Source organism: Hippocampus bargibanti, linkage group LG08 (genome assembly GCF_051943395.1).
Source record: "Hippocampus bargibanti isolate YZ-2025 linkage group LG08, ASM5194339v1, whole genome shotgun sequence".
NCBI lineage: Eukaryota > Metazoa > Chordata > Actinopteri > Syngnathiformes > Syngnathidae > Hippocampus > Hippocampus bargibanti.
Genome location: NC_142741.1, coordinates 7698857 through 7724761, shown reverse-complemented (window position 1 = coordinate 7724761; position 25905 = coordinate 7698857). Strand labels below are relative to the sequence as shown.

Here is a 25905-nt window from a genome sequence, read left to right as displayed (position 1 = left end):
CACAACTTGTCCGGAGGCGTCGGTTGTCCTTTAAAATGGCATTTTCTGTATAGCTCTTTCTCTTGTTTCTATTTATAATTGTATTTCATTTATTGTATTATCTTTGTAATTGTATTTTATTGATTATAGTACCTATGCTTATCTGTGACTGTAAAGTGTCCTTAAGAGCTTTGAGAGGCGCTTAAAATAAAATGTATTATTATTATGATTATTATTATTATTATTATAACTAAACAAGGGAATACATTAATAAAACAAATAAATACATACATAAGTAAGTATAATAAATAAATAAATAAATAAATAAATAAATAAATAAAGGCATTTAATATAAAAAAAATAAATAAGGGAATACATGAATAAAATAAATACATACCCACATGGATAAATAAGAAAAATGATGAATAAAATAAAAATAATAATAAGTACAATTCAAATAAATACGGGAATACATTAATAAAATAACCAATAATAATAATACATTTCATTTATAAGCGCCTTTCAAAACTCTCAAGGTCAATTTACAATCACATGATCAGTTTTTCTGTGGGTGAGCAGCAGCTATGCACAAATAAGTAAACTAAATAAATAAATGCATGAATAAAGAAATACATGAACGAAAGAAATAAGTAAATACATACAAAAGTCCTTCCTTTCGGCTTTTCCCCTCAGGGGTCGCCACAGCGAATCAATGTCCTCCATCTATCCCGGTTTTGTGCATCCTCTTCTCTCACACCAGCTACCTTCATGTCCTCTTTGACCACATCCATAAACCTCCTCTTCGGTCTTCCTCGGTCTCATACATACATACATACATACATACATACATACATACATACATACATACATACATACATACATACATACATACATACATACATACATACATACAATACATGCATAAGTAAAATAAATAAATAAATAAATACAAACATGCATACATAAATAAATACACACACACACACACACACACACACACACACACACACACACACACACACACACACACACACACACACACACACAGTATCCGTGCTGTTCCTAGCAATGTGCTTTTCTGGACCGAGATATCCGATGTTGTTCCCGGGATCTGTTGCAACCATTCGTCGAGTTTGGAGGTCACTGCCCCGAGTGCTCCGACCACCACAGGCACGACTGTCACCTTTACCTTCCAGGCTCTCTCAAGCTCCTCTCTGAGCCCTTGGTATTTCTCGATTTTCTCCTGTTACTTCTTTCTGATGTTTCCATCACTCGGGACCGCTACATCCACGACAACGACTTTCCTTTGCCCTTTATCTATGACCACGATATCTGGTTGGTGGGCGATTACCATCTTGGCAGTCTGTATCTGGAAGTCCCACAGGATCTTTGCTCAGTCATTCTCTACTACCTTGGGAGGTGTTTCCCATTTTGACCTTGGGGTTTCCAGTCCATACTCCGCACAGATGTTTCGGTACGATATGCCAGCCACCTGGTTATGGCGCTCCATGTAGGCTTTCCCTGCCAGACGAGACGAGATGCGATCTTCTTTTCCTTTCGGCTTTTCCCCTCAGGGGTCGCCACAGCGAATCAATGTCCTCCATCTATCCCGGTTTTGTGCATCCTCTTCCCTCACACCAGCTACCTTCATGTCCTCTTTGACCACATCCATAAACCTCCTCTTCGGTCTTCCTCTCGGTCTCCTGCCTGGAAGTTCAAGGCTCAGCATCCTTCTCCCGATATAGTCACTCTCTCTCCTCTGGACATGTCCAAACCATCTCAGTCTGGCCTCTCTGACTTTCTCTCCAACGTGTCTAATATGAGTTGTCCCTCTAATGTACTCATTCCTGATCCTATCCAACCTGGTCACTCCCAAAGAAAACCTCAACATCTTCAGCTCTGCTACCTCTAGCTCTGCTTCCTGTCTTTTCTTCAGTGGCACTGTCTCCAGTCCAAACATCATGGCTGGTCTGACCACGGTTTTATACACTTTTCCTTTCATCCTAGCTGAAACCCTTCTATCACACATCACACCTACACTTCGTCTCCATTCTTCAGGCATCTGTTCACCACCTAAGATCTTGTTGAATAACCCAGTCAAGAACACCACCGCTACCTCTCCAAGACACTTCCATACCTCGATTGGTAAATCATCAGGCTCAAGTGCCTTTCCCCCCTTCATCCTCTTCAGCGCCCTCCTCACTTCATCCTTGCTAATGCTTGCTACGTCTTGGTCCACAACAGTCACGTCTTCTACTCTTTGTTCCTTCTCATTTTCCTCATTCATCAATTCTTCAAAGTACTCATTCCATCTTGCCATCACACTACTGGCACCTGTTAATACATTGCCATCTCTATCCTTAATCACCCGAACCTGCTGCAAGTCCTTACCATCTTTGTCTCTCTGTCTCGCCAGCCTGTAAAGATCAGTCTCACCTTCCTTGCTGTCCAGCCGAGCATACAAGTCATCATAGGCCTCTTGTTTGGCCTTTGCCACCTTTAATTTAACCGTGCGCTGCATCTCCTTGTACTGCTGTCTACTCTCGTCCGTCCTCTCAGTGTCCCACTTCTTTGCTAACCACCACCAAGTCTCCTTATCTACCTTTCTTCCACTCGATACACCAAGTACTTTCCGACCCGTGTCACTGATTATGTTCGCTGTAGTTTGCCAGTCATCTGGGAGGACCACCCAGTGCTTGTCTTACCTCCTTCCTAAATGTCATGCAACACTCTTCCTTTTTCAACTTCCACCATTTTGTCCTCACTTCAGTCTTTGGTTTCTTCATCTTCCTCACTGCCAGCGTCATTAGCGGACCATGTAAACCATCTCGAACTAAAATATCCAGAATCACCCCTGATCATTTTGGGCGATTTTAATCAAACACGTTTGAACCGTGAACTTCCCAAATATAAGCAGCATATTGACTGTTTCACCAGAGGAGAAAACATTCTAGATCATTGTTACACAGCACTCAAAGGCGCATACCGGTCTGTTGCGCATGCAGCATTGGGTCTTTCTGACCACTATTTAATCCACTTAATTCCCACTTACAAACAGAAACTCAAATGTGTAAAACCGGTAGTCAAGACAGTTAAAACATGGACAGATGAAGCAAAGTTATCGCTACAAGAATGCTTAGACTGCACTGATTGGAGCGTCTTTGAAACTTCAACGGGCACATTGGATGAATACACAGACACTGTAACATCATACATCAGTTTCTGTGAGGACATGTGTGTACCAACAAAGTCCTTCCGCTCATTCAACAACAACAAGCCATGGTTCACTCCCAAACTCAGGCAGCTTAGGAAAGAGAAAGAATCCGCATTTAAAAGCGGCGATTGAGCAGTTTACAAACTCGCCCGAAACAGGCTGACGAAGGAAATTAACATCGCAAAGAAAAGTTATGCGGAGAGGCTTAACAAACAGTTCTCCGCTAACGACTCTGCATCGGTGTGGAATGGCCTGAAAGCAATAACAAATTATCGTTTACCTTCCCCCCAAGCAGTGTACAACAATGGTATGGCTGATGAGTTAAATACATACTTTTGCCGATTTGAAAAGGACACCACCATTTCCCCGGTCTGCCCACCATTACCAGAAACTACCGTATCTCCGCCCTCTGCCCTACAGATCCACGAACTGGACGTTAGACGGCTCTTCAAGCAGCAAAAGATCAAGAAAGCTGCAGGACCTGACAGAGTGTCCCCCTCCTGCCTGAGAGTCTGCGCTGACCAGCTGGCTCCGGTCTTCACACAAATCTTCAACAGATCCCTGGAGCAGTGTGAAGTCCCATCCTGCTTCAAACAGTCTACTATCGTCCCAGTTCCAAAGAAACCAGCACCCTTGGGATTGAACGACTATAGACCTGTCGCTCTGACGTCTGTGGTCATGAAGTCCTTTGAACGCCTCGTGCTGAACCACCTAAAGAACATCACCGGACCTCTGCTAGATCCTCTTCAGTTTGCCTACCGGGCAAACAGGTCTGTGGAGGATGCAGTCAACATCGGACTGCACCACATCCTCGACCACCTTGACAACACAGGAACCTACGCAAGGATCCTGTTTGTGGACTACAGCTCTGCGTTCAATACCATCATCCCAGAACTCCTCATCCCCAAACTTCTCCAGCTTGGTGTGTCCCCCATCTGCCAGTGGACCCTCAGCTTCCTGACAGGACGGACACAACAGGTCAGACTGGGAAATATATCATCCACGACACGAACCACGAGCACTGGAGCCCCGCAGGGATGCGTCCTCTCTCCATTGCTCTTCTCTCTCTACACGAACGACTGCACCTCAACGCGCTACACACCACCAACCTATGCTGTCCGACTACACTCTCACCAACCACTACTTTGCACTCACTGATTTCCTTTAGATGGCGCCGTTGACACAAAATGTAGTCTACCTGTGTACTTCTGCCTCCACTCTTATAGGTCACCCTATATTCCAGTCTCTTCTGAAAGAAAGTATTCATAATAGCCATTTCCATTCTCTTAGCAAAGTCAACCACCATCTGTCCTTCAGCGCTCCTCATCTGGAGTCCAAACCTGCCCATCACCTCCTCATCATCTTTGTTTCCTGCGCCAACATGTCCATTGAAGTCTCCACCAATTATAACCCTCTCACTTCTCGGGATGTTCTGTATGACTTTCAAAGTCCAACCAAAATTTCTCCTTCTCCGCCAGCTCACATCCTACTTGTGGGGCATACCCACAAACAACATTGAACATCGCCTTCAATTTCTAGCTTCAGACTCATCATTCTATCTGATACTCTTTTTACTTCTAAGACATTCCTAACAAACTCCTCTTTTAAGATAACCCCAACTCCATTTCTCTTTCTGTCTTCACCATGATAGAACAACTTAAACCCTGACCCTAAGCTTCGAGCCTTGCCCGCTTTCCACCTGGTCTCCTGGACACACAGTATGTCTACCTTCCTTCTCTGCATCATGTCAACCAGCTCTCGACCTTTACCTGTCATTGTTCCTACATTCAAAGTTCCTACTCTTAGTTGTATACTCTTGGCGTTCCATTTCTCTCTTTTCCTCCGGGCACACCTCCCTCCTCTCCTTCTTCGACCAACAGTAGTCCATTTTCCACTGGCACCCTGAAGCTCAACAGTACCAATGGCGGCCGTTGTTAACCCGGGCCTCGACCGGTATGGGATTCCGGTTTGATTCGCATATTTGTTTTGGCAAAAACGTTTTACGTCGGATGCCCTTCCTGACACAACCCTCTGTATTTATCCGGGCACTGGCTTGTATATATATATATATATATATATATATATATTCCAATTCCGTTCCGACCAATATGTCGTTAGTCGAAATCCATTCAAAATGCTGAATAGAGACTGGGAGGTGAAATGACTCGCAAACTCCTCCCTCTTGTGCCATCACACGGTCGATTGCTGTGCGAGAGTGACATACTGGCTGGCCAAATTTGTCGAGCACGTTGCCGACCTGCTCGCGCGTGAAATTAAAAAAATAGACGTCATGGTTGTAAGTACGGGTGGTCGTAAGTCGAGCTGGTCGTAAGTCGGATGTTACCTGTATATATTAAATAAACAAATAAAAGTACATAAGTACATAAACAAAGAAATACATTTGACCGACCTGCTCTTTCGCAGTACTGTCGCTGGATTAAAATCACACATCTTTGCTCTTGGGAAGTTGTCTTAGCATGATGCTAGCAAGGAATGCAAAATGCCATAGACAAGTAAAAAATAGCATTAGTTTTGCCTTGTTTTATCTGTGTGAACGACAGCCGCGGCAGACAGAGAGGATGGCGATGCCCATAGGCGGTTATTCTTTATCGTCTGCAAAGAACAGCAAAATGAATTTTCGTGCAGGCTCCAACAAGGAACTGTTTGTTGCAAAAAAATCAAAGTAAGTTTTTTTCACCACTCTCTATCTCCCCAAACCCCCACCCTTGCCTGTATAGACTCTTCGTGCTTGTGGAACCAGTTTGCCTGCTCCAAAAACAAGTGCATCGCCAAACAATGGCTGTGTGACGGCGAGAACGACTGCGACGACGGCCTTGACGAGAGCGTGCAGATCTGCGGTAAATTCCCTTCGCTACATCTGCACGGAACGCAATCTGACAAAAAAAGACAAATACTTCATAGCAAGAAACTCATCCCACAATGGGGAAATTTGCAGTCCACAGCAGCAATTTGAAAGGGGATGGGGGGGGGAAAGGATAGAAAACAAGATATTCTAAGCATAACAAAATAAAAATGTCAACTGTATACCGTGCAAATGTAAATGTGCAAAACCGTTTCATAAAAAACTGTACTTTGTACAAGTATCAAGAAAGGCATATTGATATATTGCATCAACCCATATTTACAAGTGTCCATTTTTTTTCACACGTGATCGTTGAGAATTGCAAAGCCTGACAGCAGTCCGTAGGAACGAGCGGCGGCACCTCTCCTTCTTGCAGCGCGGGTGTAATAGTCTCTGGCTGAAGGAGCTACCCAGTGCTGTCAGGGTGGGCAGAGAGCCCTCCAGAGAGTCCAGCGAGCAGCCCAGGACAGAACTGGCCCTCTTGACAAGGCGCTCCAGTCTTTTCCTGTCCCGGGTGGTGATGCTGCCTGACCAGCAGACAATTCCATAGTGGATGGCTGAAGCCACCACAGAGTCATAGAAAGTCTTTAGGAGTGACCCCTGAACTCCAAAAAAAACTCAGTTTCCTGAGTAGGAAGAGGTGACTCTGTCCCTTTTTTATTAGGGCATCCGTGTTTGTAGTCCAGTCCAATTTATTGTTGAGAGTAACACCCAGGTACCCAGGTAGGAGGTCACCCTCTCAATGTCCGAACCCTGGATGTTCAACGGTGCAGAAATCCACTACCAGCTCCTTGGTTTTCCCAGTGTTCATCTGGAGGGGATTCTGCTGGCATCAGTCCACAGAGTCGTTTGTCAGTCCCCTGTACTCCCGATCGTCTCCCTCTGTAATGAGGCCGAAAATAGCTGAGTCGTCAGAGAACTTCTGAAGGTGGCAGGTTGGGGTGTTGTAGTTGAAGTCCGAGGTGTCGAGGGTCAACAGTGAATAAATAAAAACAGCATCACCAAAATAACACAATTTTAAACCAGACAAGCGTCACGAGACTGCGGGCATCTCTGATGACTCAAGTGGGCATAAATAAATCTTTCAGCGAGTTGGTCCCGGAGGCGCAGCTACTTTGGTGGATGAAAAAGAACACGCGTGTGAGTCTAACGAGATTGGATTCAATTTTTTTTTGATGGGGTGCAGTCTGTGAGTGGGGGCGATCAATAATTTGCTAACAGCTTTTTCAATACTTCCACGTTCTCTCCTCATTCTCTCAACAAAGTTTCCTCATCCTTGCGTCACCCGTGACACCATGTTTTTGTGATACAATAAAAAACACAATAAAATACAATTATTCTGCAAAGCAGCATGCATGTTGACCCTCAAAACTCAAACTTGTCACAGCTTTTAATTTTTTTTAGTTAATAGTTAATATACAATATATTCCCGTGTATAAGGCTCACCTAAAAGATGACCCTGCGCCTTATACACTGGTGAGCCTATGTGAAGTAATATCGAGCCGCAACTGGCTCTACTGGAGCGTCTTATAATGTGGTGTGCCTTATATTTGGATATATATATATATATATTACAGTGATACCTCAGCTTAAGAACTTAATTGGTTCCCAGAATGTGTGTGTAAGGCAAAAAGTCTGTCTTCCAAACATTAATTTCCCATAGGAAACCATTACAAATTAGAATAATCCGTTTCCAGGTCCCCATAAAACATAATTTTCTACTCAATAAGTCTTAAAACTACACAAAATACACCTTACTTTATGTATACTAAATATGCTATTGTATTGTCATTAAGGAAATAAACTGTACTGTATAATAAACGCATTTTATTGACCTTTGTGATGGTCGTTGATGTAGTTGCCTCTTGATGATATCCGAGTGAAGTTGCCGTGCTTTCTCTGCGATAATACCCTCACTCACTGTCCCCTAGTAGCTGCTTTTCGTTAATCCAAATCAACAGAAGTTTTCTCTTCTATTGCCCGAGACTGTTGCTTAGACAACACAGAAACACCCTTAGCCACACATGGGTCGACTTAGCATACTGGTACTGGAACGCTAAGTCACACAAACGCACACCTCGTTTGTGTTTCTCGATGATCTCCTTCTTCTGCTCAACCGTGTTTTGTGTCCTCTTCAGCTAAATACTAGCATGTGGTGGGGTCTTTTTTGGCCCCATAATAGCAAAAGTACTCCACTCGATAACAAACCACGTCTGTACTCAAAGAAAATAGGTGTGGAAAACTAGTCCGCCAGCCACGAAGGCGCTTTGTGATTTTGTTTGCCCGCCGAAAACAAGTTTGGCAGCCAGGACTATATGCTCGCAAATTTAATGTTCGTGAGGCGAAAAGTTTGTGAGCTAAAGCGTTCGTAAACTGAGGTATCACTGTATTAGGAATACCTTGATATACTTATATATTACATTTGCAAACCTTTTTTCAATCATCAAAAGTGCGCCTTAGATATGGAAAAAGTTACATAATACATACACTATTCCTGGGGGTGCGCCTTATACTCCGTTGCGCTTTATACACCAGAAAATACGGTAGTCATTGGGGGTGCACATTATAATCCCGTGCGCCTTACACAACGGAAAATATGATAGTCAATGTGTTGTGTTTTTTCTACTTTTGTTTCCAGGCGCAGTGACATGTGCTCCAGGGCTGTTCAGTTGCCCGGGTTCATATGCTTGCGTTCCAAAACGTTGGCTCTGCGATGGCGAACGAGATTGCCCTGACGGGAGTGATGAACTTTCTGCAGCTGGCTGCGGTAAACTCAAAACTTGTAGTCAGACAAGTTGAAGGCTATCGATTGCCCTTTTGGGTTGCATGTGTGTACGTGACTATTAACCGTTTTAGTGGAGTAGGCGATGCAGCTTTGGAATTTCTTTATTTTCTTTCTGGTGATGTGCTTGAAATGTCAACAAACACACTTGCATTGCAATTCTAATCTCGCAATTCAACGCAATTTTATTTTTCTCGCTTACGGTGTTTGTTTATTTATTCATTTATTTCTGCCCATTATCTTTCTCAGGATCTTTTTTAAGCTATTATTAAGTGTCAAGAAAAAAAGGATACCCTCTGGAGGTGTGCATTTTCTTCTTGAAGTTGAAATTCACTGAGATGCAGCAATGCTATACAGTAGCCTTTAATTGTATTATTTATATTGAGCATTTTGGGCAGATTTACATTACAGGCAATCATCACAAATAAACCAAAAATATCTCCATGTAACTCCAAAAATCCCCCCAAAAAATAAAATGTCAATGTGTGTCAAACTAATTTTTGCTGCGGGCCACAATAGAGTTCCGATTTAGTAATAACAATAGAGTTTTAGATCGCTAGCCAGCTAGTTCGCTAGCCAGATAGATCACTAGCCAGCTAGTACGCGAGCCAGTCAGATCGCTAGCCAGCTAGTTTGCTGGCCAGCTAGTTCCCCAGCCAGTCAGATCGCCAGCCAGCCAGATCGCTAGCCAGCCAGATCACTAGCCAGCTAGATCGCCCGCCACATCGGTAGCCAGCCAGATCACTAGGCAACCAGATTGCTAGCCAGCTAGATCGCGAGCCAGCTAGTTCGCTGGCTAGCCAGCCAGATCACTAGCCAGCTAGATCGCCCGCCAGATCGGTAGCCAGCCAGATCGCTAGGCAACCAGATTGCTAGCCAGCTAGATCGCTAGTCAGCTAGTTCACTAGCTAGCTAGTTTGCCAGCCATCCAGTTTGCTAGCCAGCCAGATCGCTAGCTAGCCAGCCAGATCGCTAGCCAGCTAGATCGCTAGCCATCTAGATCACTAGCCAGCTAGTTCGCTAGCAAGCTTGTTTGCTAGCTAGCCAGATCGCTAGCCAGATAGATCACTAGCCAGCTAGTTCGCGAGCCAGCCTTTAATTGTATTATTTATATTGAGCATTTTGGGCAGATTTACATTATAGGCAATCATCACAAATAATTTTACCAAAAAAATCTCCATGTAACTCCAAAAATCCCCCCAAAAAATCAAATATCAATGTGTGTCAAACTAATTTTTGCTGCGGGCCACAATAGAGTTCCGATTTAATAACAATAGAGTTTTAGATCGCTAGCCAGCTAGTTCGCTTACCAGATAGATCACTAGCCAGTCAGATCGCCAGCCAGTCAGATCGCCAGCCAGCTAGATCGCTAGCCCGCCAGATCACTAGCCAGCTAGATCGCCAGCCAGATCGCTAGTCAGCTAATTCGCTAGCCAGCTAGTTCACTAGCCAGCTAGTTTTCTAGCCATCTAGTTTGCTAGCCAGCCAGATTGCTAGCTAGCCAGATCGCTAGCCAGCCAGATCACTCGCCATCTAGATCACTAGCCAGCTAGTTTGCTAGACAGCTTGTTTGATAGCTAGCCAGATCACTAGCCAGCTAGTTCGCTAGCCAGATAGATCACTAGCCAGCTAGTTCGCGAGCCAGCCTTTAATTGTATTATTTATATTGAGCATTTTGGGCAGATTTACATTATAGGCAATCTTCACAAATACTTTTACCAAAAAAATCTCCATGTAACTCCAAAACTCCCCCCCAAAAAATCAAATCTATGTGTCAAACTATTTTTTGCTGCGGGCCACAATAGAGTTCCGGTTTAATAGACAATAGAGTTTTAGATCGCTAGCCAGCTAGTTAGCTAGCCATCAAGTTCGCTAGCCAGTGAGATCGCTAGCCAGCTAGCTTGCTAGCCAGCTAGATCACTAGCAAGCTAGATCGCTAGCCAGCTAGTTTGCTAGCCAGCCAGTTTGCTAGCCAGATAGTTCGCGAGCCAGCCAGATCGCTAGCCAGCTAGTTTGCTGGCCAGCTAGTTCGCTAGCCAGCCAGATCGCTAGCCAGGCAGATAACTAGCCAGCTAGATCGCCAACCAGATCGCTAGCCAGCCAGATTGCTAGCCAGTTAGATCACTAGCCAGCTAGATTGATAGTCAGCTAGTTCACTAGCTAGCTAGTTTGCTTGCCATCCAGTTCGCTAGCCAGGCAGATCGCTAGCTAGCCAGATCGCTAGACACCCAGATCGTTAGACACCCAGATCTCTATCTAACCAGATCGCTAGACAGCCTTATCGCTAGCTAGCTAGATTCTGATTTCGCTTGTGGTCATGAATTTTAGCACCCAACAACACTTGCGATGACAGCTCCTACCACTGCCACAACAAAGCCTGCATCCCCCGGCGATTTGTCTGCGACCACGACGATGACTGCGGCGACGGCTCGGACGAATCCGTGGAATGCGGTAAAATCCACCTTGTTTCTTTCCCCTTTTGCTCTTCGTGTTCATCCGTCGTTTAGGACGATGACCTCATTTGCATTCAATGCCATGACAAGCAGCTTGTATATCAAACAGTAGACAGTACGAGGGCTCTCCACAGGATCCGAAAGGATACAAATCCACTTGAGAAATTGGTAACTTATCAAACAAGGGATGGAAAGCGAGAGCATCCTAGCTTCATCTGAGACCTTCGATTTGGAATGCATTTACCTTCCCAAAGCAGTGTTAGGCGTGGCATTTCGCACTGTTCAAAGCACTCTTATGCCGTCCTTACCGTTGAGTTGTGGATAGTTGTTTTGGAAATAGTTTGGTTGCTTTATATTATGTTATTTAGTTTTTTTAACTCCACGGTAGATCGTGTTTTCATCATGCTCAGGGAAGATGTACTGTAAAAGTTTTTTTTTTTTTTTTTTTTTTTTTTTTTAACTAAAACTAATCCCATAACCAAAAGAAACGAAACAAACTGCTAGGTAACCAAGACTGACTTTGGAAGGAGATAAATAAATTCCATACGAACTTTTTGGTTTACGAACGTTACATTTATGAAAATTTTACCTTGGCATACGAACTGTTTTTCGAGATACACACGGAGCTGCCACAATGAGTGATGTGTCGTTCGCGAACGAGCCCATTCTCCTAACAAGAAAATGGTGGCCACTGTTTTTGCCCTCTATTCCCCACCCCCAGTCTTCGGTTAAAGCCGCATGATTGGTCAAGAACACAGCAGTGGGGGATGGGGTTACAGACAGAGAGAGAGTGAGGCCGTTCTCCAAAAAACAAAATGGCATCTTCGGTGAAAGCCACGTGATTGGTCAAGACCCCAGCAGTGTTGGGGGGGGGGGTTAAACATTAAAGAGACAGGCAGTGAAAAATAAAACTAAAAACATAAAAAAAGGTTAGAAAATGGATAGAAAACAGTGAAATTTAGACTCATTTGAACTTTGATAATTCAAAAGCAGTCTAGACTGGAAGGTTAAAATATCCCATCAACAGGCTCCACAAATAACCCGCACAAGTCATCTGTACACTCATCTGTACAAAAAGCTATCAACCCAGCTAAACAGATCACATCATGTATCTAGTTCTTCATTATTGATGAAGAACTAAATACAATTATCACAGAGAAAGCACCTACAAGGGATCATTCCTCAAGATGGTGAAAGAAGCCAATGTTCCTCATCAAGTGTTTAATGCTGAGGAAACCGGACACACCATCAAGCCATTAACGACCATCAAAAGGTAAATAAAATGACTTTATTGCATAGCACAATTTATTTCTTTAATCGTAATACTATAGGACATTTATTATACATAAAATAAGGTATATTTTGTGTAGTTTTAAGGCTTAGAACATTTGTGAGCAGCAGTATGGCTTCATGCCAAAAAATAGTACGACAGATGCAATGTTTGCTTTAAGAATGCTGATAGAGAAGTACAGAGAAGGTCAGAAGGAATTGCATTGTGTCTTTCTAGATCTGGAGAAAGCGTACGACAGGGTGCCCAGAGAAGAGCTGTGGCATTGCATGAGGAAGTCTGGGGTGACAGAAAAGTATGTCAGAGCAGTACAAGACATGTATCATGACTGTAAGACAGTTGTGAGGTGTGCTGTCGGTATGACTGAGGAATTCAAGGTGGAGGTGGGACTCCACTAGGGGTCAGCTCTGAGCCCCTTCTTGTTTGCTATGGTGATGGACAGGCTGACAGACGATATTAGACAAGAATCTCCTTGGACCATAATGTTTGCAGATGACATTGTGATCTGTAGCGAGAACAGGGAACAGGTGGCGGAGAAACTAGAGCTGCGGAGATATGCCCTGGAAAGGAGAGGAATGAAGATCAGTCGCAGCAAGACTGAATATATGTGTGTGAATGAGAGGGATCCAAGTGCAAGAGTGATGCTACAGGGAGAAGAGATAAAGAAGGTGGACGATTTTAAGTACTTGGGGTCAACTGTCCAGAGCAATGGAGAGTGTGGAAAAGAGGTGAAGAAGCGTGTCCAGGCAGGCTGGAGCGGCTGGAGAAAAATGTCAGGTGTGATGTGTGATAGAAGGGTTTCAGCTAGGATGAAAGGAAAAGTGTATAAAACCGCGGTGAGACCAGCCATGATGTTTGGACTAGAGACAGTGCCACTGAAGAAAAGACAGGAAGCAGAGCTGGAGGTAGCAGAGCTGAAGATGTTGAGGTTCTCTTTGGGAGTGACCAGGTTGGATAGGATCAGGAATGAGTACATTAGAGGGACAACTCATATTAGAGGCTTTGGAGAGAAAGTCAGAGAGGCCAGACTGAGATGGTTTGGACATGTCCAGAGGAGAGAGAGTGACTATATCGGGAGAAGGATGCTGAGTCTTGAACTGCCAGGCAGGAGACCGAGAGGAAGACCGAAGAGGAGGTTTATGGATGTGGTCAAAGAGGACAGGAAGGTAGCTGGTGTGAGAGAAGAGGATGCACAAAACCGGTATAGATGGATTGGATGGATTGGATTGGATTGGATTTGCCTTTATCAGTCTCACAGTGGAGAAATTTACATTTCACAGCAGCAAAGTGATGGAGGACATTGATTCACTGTGGCGACCCCTAAGGGGAAAAGCCGAAAGGAAAAGAAGAAGGGAACGGATTATTCTCATTTTAATGGTTTCCTATGGGAAATTATTTTTGGGATACGCACTTTTCGACTTACACACTCGTTCGTAAACCAAGGTCCCAATCTCTACTCTAAGCAGAATAAAAAATGTCAGAAGACTGAGGTGTATACAAAACTGTGCAAAAATGTTTCATAAAAAAATATATAATACATAATGTGAATGTGGATAACTATGTGGTTAAATAAATAAATAATTGGATAAATAGATGGATATATAGGTAGATAAATAAACAGATGGATAAATGTGTGAAAAATGAATAAATAAATAAATAGGTCGATATATAGGTAGATAAATGAATAAATAAATAAATAAATAGGTGGATAAATATGTGAATAAATAAATAAATAGGTGGATATAACGGTAGATAAGTAAATAAAAAAATAATAGGTGCTTAAATAGGTGGATAAATAAATCAATAAATGGGTGGATAAATAAATAAACAAATACATGAATAGGTGGACAAATAAACAAACAGGTGGATAAATATGTGGATAAATATGTGAATAAATAAATAGGTGGATATATAGGTAGATAAGTAAATAAAAAATTAATAGGTGCTTAAATAGGTGGTTGAATAAATCAGTAAATGGGTGGGTAAATAAATAAACAGATAAATAAATAGGGGATGAATAAATAAACAGGTGGATAAATATATAAATAAATAAACAAATAAATAAATAGGTGCTTAAATAGGTGGATAAATAAATAAATAGGTGAATAGATATGTAGATAAATATGTGAATAAATAAATAAATAAATGAATAAATAAATAAAAATAATACATAAATAGGTGGATACATAGGTAGATAAGTAAAAAAAATAAACAGGTGGATAACTAGGTAGATAGATAAATAAATAGATGAACAAATAAATAACTATATCTGGAAAAATAAGGTTTTGAAGGCGGATGACGAAGGCGGAAGTATACGCCGAAACATGTCAGGTATTTGAACGCCTATAATACACTGTCTGTAAGAGAAGAATCTGTTTTAAATTACTTTCCGCCCGTCTTTTTCCAGTCTACCACTCATGCGGCTCAGGAGAGTTCCGCTGCGGCGACGGTCGCTGTCTTCTGAGCGCCCAGTGGGAGTGCGACGGCTCCGCCGATTGCCCCGACCGCTCGGATGAACTGCCTCTCAACCTCAAATGTCTGGCCGCGGGTAAGACTGCCGTTTGACTCTGCGGCGGAACCTTTTGAACAGTTTTTTTACCGGCAAGGCGACAGGAAAAAAACCGCCGCAGCTCGCGGGCGCTTGTACCACTGTCTTGAATGAAATGGTCAAAAACGCACCACCGACATTTTCCAATGAATTTATCGTTGACGCTACTGCGTCTGACATCTTTTCAGAAAGTTTGTGCAACGGTTCCTTTTTCATGTGCTCCAACGGGCGCTGCATTTCCGAGGGCAACCTCTGCGACGGGCGAGACGACTGCGGCGACCAATCGGATGAGAGAAACTGCAACGTGAATGAGTGCTTGAATCGACGCGTTAGCCGGTGTACGCAGGACTGCCAGGATCTTCCTGTCGGGTACAAGGTAAAATCCGGATTTCTTTTTTTTTTTAATCCATTCACTGCCAGATGTGCAAAAAAAATGTAGCCACAAGGGGGCACAAGCCAGTGTCTTGTTGTGCCGGTCCCAAGCCCGGATAAATACAGAGGGTTGTGTCAGGAACGGCATCCGACGTAAAAAAAATTGCCGAAACAAATATGCGAATCAAATCTCTGAATACTGGATAGGTCGAGGCCCGGGTTAACAACGCCCGCCATTGATACTGTTGACCTTCAGGGTGCCAGTGGAAAATGGACTACTGTTGGTCGAAGGAGAGAAGGGATGTGTGCCCGGAGGAAAAGAGAGAAATGGAACGCCAAGAGTATAGAACTGAGAGTAGGAACTTTGAATGTAGGAACAATGACAGGTAAAGGTAGAGAGCTGGTTGACATAATGCAGGGAAGGAAGGTAGACATACTGTGTGTCCAGGAGACCAGGTGGAAAGGGACCAAGGCTAGAAGCTTAGGGTCAGGGTTTAAGTTGTTCTATCATGGTGAAGACAGAAAGAGAAATGGAGTTGGGATTATCTTAAAAGAGGAGTTTGTTCGGAATGTCTTAGAAGTAAAAAGAGTATCAGATAGAATGATCAGTCTGAAGATAGCAATTGAAGGTGTGATGTTCAATGTTGTTTGTGGGTGTGCCCCACAAGTAGGATGTGAGCTGGCGGAGAAGGAGACATTTTGGTTGGACTTTGATGAAGTCATACAGAACATCCCGAGAAGTGAGAGGGTTGTAATTGGTTGAGACTTCGATGGACATGTTGGAGCAGGAAACAAAGATGATGAGGAGGTGATGGGCAGGTTTGGACTCCATATGAGGAATGATGAAGGACAATTGGTGGTTGACTTTGTTAAGAAAATGGAAATGGCTATTGTGAATCATTTCTTTCAGAAGATACAGGAACATTGGGTGACCTAGAAGAGTGGAGACAGAAGTACACAGGTAGACTACATTTTGTGTCAACGGCGCCATCTAAAGGAAATCAGTGACTGCAAAGTAGTGGTTGGTGAGAGTGTAGCCAGACAGCATAGGTTGGTGGTGTGTAGGATGATGCTGGCAATGAGGAAGATAAAGAACCCAAAGGCTGAAGTGAGGACAAAATGGTGGAAGTTGAAAAAGGAAGAGTGTTGCATGAAATTTAGGAAGGAGGTAAGACAAGCACTTGGTGGGCAAGAGGTCCTTACAGATGACTGGCAAACTACAGTGAACATAATCAGAGACACAGGTCGGAAAGTACTTGGTGTATCGAGTGGAAGAAAGGTAGATAAGGAGACTTGGTGGTGGAATGGGGAGGTGCAGGAGTGTATACAGAGAAAGAGGTGAGCAAAGAAGAAGTGGGACACTGAGAAGACAGACGAGAGTAGACAGCAGTACAAGGAGATGCAGCGCACGGTTAACGTAAAGGTGCCAAAGGGCAAACAAGAGGCCTATGATGACATGTATGCTCGGCTGGACAGCAAGGAAGGCAAGACTGATCTTAACAGGCTGGCGAGACAGAGAGACAAAGATGGTCAAGACCTGCAGCAGGGTGATTAAGGATAGAGATGGAAATCTATTCACAGATGCCAGTAGTGTGATGGCAAGATGGAAAGAGTACTTTGAAGAATTGATGAATGAGGAAAATGACAAGGAACAAAGAGTAGAAGACGTGACTGTTGTGGACCAAGACGTAGCAAACATTAGCAAGGATTAATGAGGAGGGCGCTGAAGAGGATGAAGGGGGGAAAGGCACTCGGGCCTGATGATTTACCAATCGAGGTATGGAAGTGTCTTGGAGAGGTGGCAGTGGTGTTCCTGACTGGGTTATTCAACAAGATCTTAGATGGTGAACAGATGCCTGAAGAATGGAGGCGAGGTGTATTTGTGCCCATTTTTAAGAACAAAGGAGATGTGCAGAGTTGTACTAACTACAGAGGAATAAAGTTGATGAGCCATACAATGAAACTCTGGGAAAGAGTAGTTGAAGCTAGACTAAGAGCAGAAGTGAACATTTGTGAGCAGCAGTATGGCTTCATGCCAAAAGAGTACGACAGATGCAGTGTTTGCTTTAAGAATGCTGACAGAGAAGTACAGAGAAGGTCTGAAGGAATTGCATCGTGTCTTTGTAGATCTGGAGAAAGCGTACGACAGGGGGCCCAGAGAAGCTCTGGTATTGCATGAGGAAGTCTGGAGTGACGGAAAAGTACGTCAGAGCGGTGCAAGACATGTATCATGACTGTAGGACAGTTGTGAGGTGTGCTGTCGGTGTGACGGAGGAATTCAAGGTGGAGGTGGGACTCTACCAGGGGTCAGCTCTGAGCCCCTTCTTATTTGCTATGGTGATGGACAGGCTGACAGACGATATCAGACAAGAATCTCCTTGTACCATGATGTTTGCAGATGACTTAGTGATCTGTAGCGAGAACAGGGAACAGGTGGCGGAGAAACTAAAGGTGTGGAGATTGCCCTGGAAAGGCGAGGAATGAATATCAGTCGCAGCAAGACGGAATATATGCGTGTGAATGAGAGGAATCAGAATCAGAATCAGAATCAGAATACCTTTATTCGTCCCGCAATGGGGAAATTTGCAGTCCACAGCAGCAATTGAAGAGGGATGGGGTTGGGGTGGGAGTGAAAGGATAGAAAACAAGATATTCTAAGCATAACAAAATAAAAATGTCAACTGTATACTGTGCAAATGTAGATGTGCAAAAACCGTTCTATAAACAAGACTGTACATAGTGCAGAATCAAGAGATGCATTAAGATATATTGCAACAACCCATATTTACAAGTGTCCAGTTTTATATTTACAAGTGTCCAGTTTTTTTTTTCCAAGTGCAGGAGTGATGCTACAGTGAGAAGAGATAAAGAAGGTGGAGACCAGCCATAATGTTTGGACTGGAGACAGTGCCACTGAAGAAAAGACAGGAAGCAGAGCTGGAGGTAGCAGAGCTGAAGATGTTGAGGTTTTCTTTGGGAGTGACCAGGTTGGATAGGATCAGGAATGAGCACATTAGAGGGACAACTCATATTAGAGGCTTTGGAGAGAAAGTCAGAGAGGCCAGACTGAGATGGTTTGAACATGTCCAGAGTAGAGAGAACGACTATATCGGGAGAAGGATGCTGAATCTTGAACTGCCAGGCAGGAGACTGAGAGGAAGACCGAAGAGGAGGTTTTTGGAAGTGGTCAAAGAGGACATGAAGGTAGCTGGTGTGAGAGAAGATGATGCACAAAACCGGGATAGATAGAGGATATTGATTCGCTGTGGCGACCCCTGAAGGGAAAAGCCAAAAGGAAAAGAAGAAGACTGCCAGATGTGCAAAAATGTGTCCACTCCAGTGCCAGGGTTTTTGTCATTGTCACTCGAATTCCAGGACCCACAGAATATTGAGTTTTAGGACTACATAAACATTCAATACAGTGTTAGAAACCTTAGATTCTCTTATTTTGTCAGAAAAAAACAGTTCCCTGAATAATTGGATTGGATTGGATTTGCCTTTATTAGTCTAGCAGTGGAGACATTTACATTTCACAGCAGCAAAGTAATAATAATAATAATAATAATAATAATAATAATAATAATAATAATAATAATAATAATAATAATAATAATAATAATAATAATAATACATTTCATTTATAAGCGCCTTTCAAAACTCTCAAGGACACTTTACAGTCACAGGATATTTTTTTGCGGGTGAGCAGCGGCAGCCACACGCGGCAGCCACACGCGCCAGCGTTCACTCAACCCGGAGGTAACATAACGATCAATCAAAATATCACTTCAGGTACCTGGCCAAAGCCGTGTAATACGGACACTCAGACAAGGAGGCACTCGAAAAGCCACCACAGAAGAAGACACAAATGTTTATTTATTGTCTGAGTCTGAACTGTTTTATTTTGAAAAATGAAAAATTACCAGATTACAGCCGTCTATGACTTACTTTCATGCGCTTTGTACTTGTTTTTGTGGTGTATCTTATTTTGAAGGCACATTTAAACATTACCATGGTGACCATAGAGCGTTAAGGGGCAGAGACAATGTTACATGTGTTGTTGTCGGTGATGTTACCAGGACTCTGCTAATAAAGTTGTATAAAAATACACAATGGATTCATTTTTATTATTATATTTAAAGGAAAGAAAAAAACAGTTTCCATGGCTGTCATTTTATTTTGTTGTATTTATCCGCCAGTCCGTGAAAATATTGTCTGACATTAAACCAGTCCGTGGTGCAAAAAAAGGGTGGGGACCACTGCTCTACGCCATATGTTCAATCCTTGAAGAAATTCGGGAATGGCAGTGAATGATTTAATCATCAAAATTCGATTCAGGGCTCACCAATTTCCCTGTGAACCGATTTTGAAAAAAAAAAAAAAAAAAAAAAAAAACGCTTGGGCTTGTGTATCTATTCCAGCACTCTGCTGCGATTATGAAATAGGTTCTGCCCCTCCACTCCCACCCCTTCGCCGCGATAATCTAAATTGCGATGACTCAGCACTATCTGACCGGATGCTTACTAAATTATTTCTTCCAGCAGCGCAACAACTCTCGGAAATTTACCAAGAAAAACTATCCAGTCTTGTTTATTTGACTCCAATGTGTTTGTGTTAATTTTTTTCTTGTTTGGGTGCGGATAAAGCGCTGGTCAGACCTCTGGCAATGTTATTTTTCTTTTCCACCAGGGAGGAGCATTTTCCTTTTTTCCATGTTAGCGCTTTGTTCCAGCTTTAGCTGTTGTTAAAGCGCTATATAAACCAATATGTACTGTCCGTATTACATTGTATTTTGTACATCTACCCCCATTTCAAGCTCATATTACTCCAGACCCATAACATTTAGAAATTAACTCTTTTTTTGATGAAAGATAAGAGTCTAAGGCAAGGGTGTCAAAGTAATTTTTTGCTGCAGGCCACATTTTAGTTACGGTTTCTTCTTAAGGGCCGTTATGAATTTGGGGAAACGATTAGAATGTTTAATCACCTCCACATATTATATATAGAACACGCAACAAATTAATGAATAACTTGTTTTCAAATCTGAAGTCATGAATAATGACTGTGATAGTGGTTTACATACGATAATTTGAAATTTTGATTTGGACTTTAGCAAGCATCATGACATTTCAAGTTCGATTTTCTTTCGCAGGCCGAACAAAAGGATCTAGTGGGCCAGATTTGGCCCCCGGGCCTTGACTTTGACACCTGTGGTCTAACGTTTCTAACGCTGTATTGAATGTTCATGTAGTCCTCAAACTCAATATTCTATGGGTCCTGGAATTCGAGTGACAATGACAAAAACCCTGGCACTGGAGTGGACACATTTTTGCACATTGTCTGGCACTGAATCAGTTAACGTTGCAGAGTTGATGGTTTCGCTGTCAGAATTCACTTCTGTCATCGCGTTTGAAGATGTTCGGTTTGTCGTATTTCCCGATTTCCAAATTCTCTGGTTCTGCTTTACCCAATGTACTCCAGGTGGTTCGTACATACACACGGTGGCCATTTAACACTTACAAAATCTGCACATTCATTGACTTTTTTTAAATAACCTTGAATCTTGAAAAGGTGGTTTCATGACATGCCAACACCCTGAGCCCATTCCTGGCGCGTGATGATCAGGGTTGGAATCCGGGTCAAGGCCACTTCCAACTGGAGCTTTGGCGATGGTTGGTGTCACACTGTGAAATATTCTGCCTTCATCCCTGGATTTGCCTCTTCGTCCGCTTTTGCTTGGCAAAGATGCGGCTTGCTGTAGTTAAAAAGAAGCTGAAATCGCAATAAACGTGCGCTTTCCTGTGGTGACGGGGGTCACAAGCGAACAGGGTTCACATCGATGTAGACCTTTAGTGCAAAATGTTTGCCGTCTCAGCAGTTGACCAGCGGTTGGCCTACCCAAAGGATGTCAATGCGACTCCGCAGGAGCTAACATGAGACCTTTGAAGTTTTTCTTAGCACCTTTAGATTCTTAAGTGTCGCGTCTGTGTCATAATTTTCGCCCGTTTCGCTAATTGCACTTCTCCCTTCAGTGCAAATGCTGGCCCGGTTTCCACTTGAAGGACGACGGGAGGACTTGCGTGGATGTGGACGAATGCTCCGCCACCCTCCCGTGCAGCCAACGCTGCATCAACACCTACGGCTCCTACAAGTGCTTGTGCGTGGACGGGTATGAAGCCACCGAGCGCAAGCCAAACGTTTGCAAGGCCGCGTCGGGTGAGGGGAATTTGTGATTTCCCTTTTTTTTCCTTCGTTCGGCGATTCCAATTTGAGTAGTGCACATTGTGGAGCAGCAACGGTATGCCTTCTCTCATTTCAGCCGAAGAGCCGTTTCTCATCATGGCCGACCATCATGAGATTCGCAAGCTGAGCGCCGATGGCTCCAATTATACCATCTTGAAACAGGTGAAGAAATTATTTATTGGGAAGGGGGTTGGGGGGGTTACTGTGAACCTATTAGTGATTTGCTATTCATGTGTGCAAAGGACTTCATTGACTAAAAAAATCAAATGGCGTGTATTCAAAAGAGGCTTTTACAAAATGACGCGAGACAGCTCTGATGACAAAATGGAAAAAAGCGTCTGTTTTCATTGAACAACTGGTTGGTCAGCAGCGACTCCCCACGCTTCACTTTTTGGCTACAGTTAAATCAAAGGTGTCACTTTTAGGATTGGACAAAATTAGCATTTTGAAAATGTGTAACCAAAAATATAAGGTGGTTTGTCTCTGATGTAGGTACGTAAAAATAAATAAAAAAAAAAAAAAAAAAAAAAATAGTATAATTATAATAATAATTTTCTGAATCTGAAGCCATTGTTTTTATTCTCAATGCAAGACGTCTTGGCGTGATGTCACAAACTGGGGTCGGGACTTTCTGAAAATGCCCAATTCGCAGCTCAATGTTTTGCAGATTTTGGACACTTTAAGTCATTTTTATTGGTGTTTTGAATTTGAATAAAAATATCATACTGCGTGTTTTGGGTATTTTAGATGCTTTAAAACGTTTTTCTGATGTCAGTTAAGAAACAAAAAAGTGACGTTGGTTGTCCTTTAAATAAACTGATGAATAAATAGCTAAATGAATGAATGAAAAAATGAAAAAATAAGCATCAGATTAATAAACAAATAATGGAAATAAAAAATGTTACATTGCTAAATGAACTAATAAATGAATACATAATCAGATAAATACATAAACACTTAACCACTAAAATAAATAAACTAATAAATACATAGATAAATAAATGAATAAATAAATAAATAAATACATAAATAAATAAATGAAAAAAAGAAAAAACTTAGCAGCAATAGATAAATAAATACATGAATGAATGAATGAATGAATGACAAAAAATGAAAAAATAAGCAGTAGATCAATAAATAAATATAGAAATACAAAAATTATTACATTGTTAAATTAATAAATAAATGAATAAATAATCATATAAATACATAAATACATAACCACTAAAATAAATAAACTAATAATTACATATATAAATAAATAAATGAATGAATGAAAAATAAGCAGTAGATAAATAAATATGGGAAAAATATTACATTGATAAATGAATAAATACATGAATATATAATCATGGAAATACATAAATACATAACCACTAAAATAAATAAACTAATAAATACATAGATGAATAAATAAATTAATTGATGGGTTAAAAGTGATCGTTCGTTCCTGGTTCATCGCTTCTCAGGATGTTAGAAGTGGGATGGTGAAATCAGCAGGAAGCCAGGTGTTGAACAGAATAAGTTATTTTAATCTTGTAGACAGCAGGGACATTGTGTGAGGTCGGCCGAGGATGGACAGAGAGGAAGAGAGCGAAACACGCGCTGGGAGAGCATTTATCAAAGTCAAAGTCAGCTTTATTGCCACCACAGAAGAAGACACAAATGTGTATTTATTGTCTCAGTCTGAACTGTTTTATTTTGAAAAATGAAAAATTACCAGATTACATCCGTCTATGACTTACTTTCATGCGCTTTGTACTTGTTTTTGTGGTGTATCTCAAAAGTCAAAGTCAAAGTCAGCTTTATTGTCAAATATGCTAATATGCATGACATACAGCACAGATGAAATTACTGTCCTCTCGGACCCAGCATGCAAGGCACTTATAATTACTTTAACAAACATAAACATGAAAACGCCAATTTGCCGGGAGAAGGGGGGGCCGCTGCGCATTGTCTCACATCTCCTGTCCCACATAAATTAAATATAAGACGGACATAATAGGATGTGACGTAATAGGATGTGACATCTGGAAAGGAAGGCAGGATATGACATATTAGGAAGTCCAAAACAAAACGATGCGAAAAGATGTTTAAAGATGTCCGTATAGCGAATTACCCCAACATGAATGAACAAGTGAAAAAATAAGCAGTAGATTAATGAATAAATATGGACATAAAAAAAATTACATTGATAAATGAATAAATAAATTACTAAATCATCATACTTGGCAATAAAGATTCTGATTCTGATTCCTATTCTGATTCTGATTCTCATATAAATACATAACCACTAAAATAAATTAACTAATAAATAAATACATATATAAATACATGAATGAAAAACATAAGCAGTAGATTAATAAATAAATATGGAAATAAAAAATCTTACATTGATAAATAAAAAATAATAATTCATTCATTCATAAACAAATAAACAGCTAAACAAATAACTACAAAAAATAAATAGCAAACAAATAAATGATTTGATAAATAAATAAATAAATAAAGCAGTTGAAAAATAAATACGGAAATAAATAAGTAATTACATTGATAAATGAATAAATAAATACATTGAGAAATAAATAGACGTGTAAATGCACAAACAAATAAATACAGTTTTTTGGAGCACTCCTTCCTAATTACAAGCCTGTCATTATATTTGCTGTCGGAATGTTCTCTACTTTCCACCGGGGAGACAAAAAAAACGTGGTTCTGAGCACTTTGATAAAAGCCGCGTGCTGATTTCATCTCATCAGATGATATTTGGAGTTGCGCGACGACGCTCCCGTGGGGCACTTTGGCGCCTGTCTGTGAAAGGTGTTGATGATCTGATGAAGATGTCTCTTTTCACCTGCCGGATTATCTGACACCTTTTCAATGGAGTGAAAAAGAAAGTGGGGGAGGGGAAGGAGGGGTTGCATTTTTCAAAGTGTCTGAGTGACAATGACATCTTGCGAATAAGCACCAGCCGTCAGACAAGCGCCGGCGCATCGATTGGACTCTACGTGCTATTCCAGCAGGCAACATTAAATGTGACATCTTAACGCAATGTTTTGGGATTTTTTTTCTTCCAACGTGTGTCGCAGTTCCCGTCATGCTAATAATCATAATGAATCATCTCTAAGATGATTCTGTCAAGGGTAAAAACATATTTATGCAGTTGATGTATTATTTGAGGTTTGACACCTCGCCCGGGGTACAACCTTTGTTACGATGACAACCACTTTTTCTCATCCGGCCCAAACTGCGAACATAAAAATAAAAATGAACTACCACTCATAAAAAGTATGCGTGTTTTCACACGTGGATGCAGTCATCAGCATCCACGTGCCATCCATTGCCCGTTTTATCGTCATACACTGATACCTCGACTTACGAACGCTTTAGCTGACGAACTTTTCACCTTACAAACATTAAATTCGTGTGAATACAATTTTGGCATACAAACTCATTTTTGTCGGACGAACCAAACCACACAGCGCCGCGGTGGCCGGCGGACTAGTTTTCCACACCCGCTTTGAGTGCAGACGTGTTATCGAGTGGAGTACTTGTGGTATCCTGGGGCCGAAAAAGACCCTACCACAGGCTAGTGTGAAGCCGAAGAGGACACAAAAGAAAATTACGGTCGAGCAGAAGAAGGAGATCATCGAGAAACACGAACGAGGTGTGCATTTGTGTGACTTAGCGTCCCTGTACCAGTATGCTAAGTCGACCATTTCTCCGTGAGGCTAAGGGTGTTTCTGTGTTGTCTAAGCAATGGTCTCAGGCAATACAAGAGGTTGAAAAATTTCTGTTGATTTTGATTAACGAAAAGCAGCTAGCAGGGGATATTGTGAGTGAGGGTATTATCGCCGAGAAAGCACGGCAACTTCACTTGGATATCATCAAGAGGCAACTGCATCAACGACCATCACAAAGGTAAATAAAATGACTTTATTAGACAGTACAGTTCATTTCTTTATTTACAATACAATAGCACATTTATTATACATAAAATAAGGCAGTGTTTTTCAACCTTTTTCAAACCAAGGCACATTTCTTCCGTTGAAATTATCTCGGGGCACACCCCCAGCTGAAAATGTGGGGAAAAAAGTATTAACTGTTAATGTATGCTTTTTCACATTTTTATTATATTATTAATAATTAGCAATATACCAGACACA

At 41.8% G+C, this 25905-nt stretch overlaps 1 protein-coding gene across 1 annotated transcript in view; it reads left to right on the top strand.

Annotated features, from left to right (window-relative positions):
• Positions 1–25905, top strand: part of LOC148894497 (low-density lipoprotein receptor-related protein 1B-like) — a 334893-nt gene that overhangs the window by 233856 nt on the left and 75132 nt on the right. The window contains exons 52-58 of the mRNA XM_089002179.1: positions 5932–6051; positions 8695–8823; positions 11167–11289; positions 14987–15127; positions 15316–15503; positions 21529–21712; positions 21816–21901. Of these exons, the coding sequence (XP_088858305.1) occupies positions 5932–6051; positions 8695–8823; positions 11167–11289; positions 14987–15127; positions 15316–15503; positions 21529–21712; positions 21816–21901 (971 nt within the window). The remainder of the gene's footprint in view (positions 1–5931; positions 6052–8694; positions 8824–11166; positions 11290–14986; positions 15128–15315; positions 15504–21528; positions 21713–21815; positions 21902–25905) is intronic.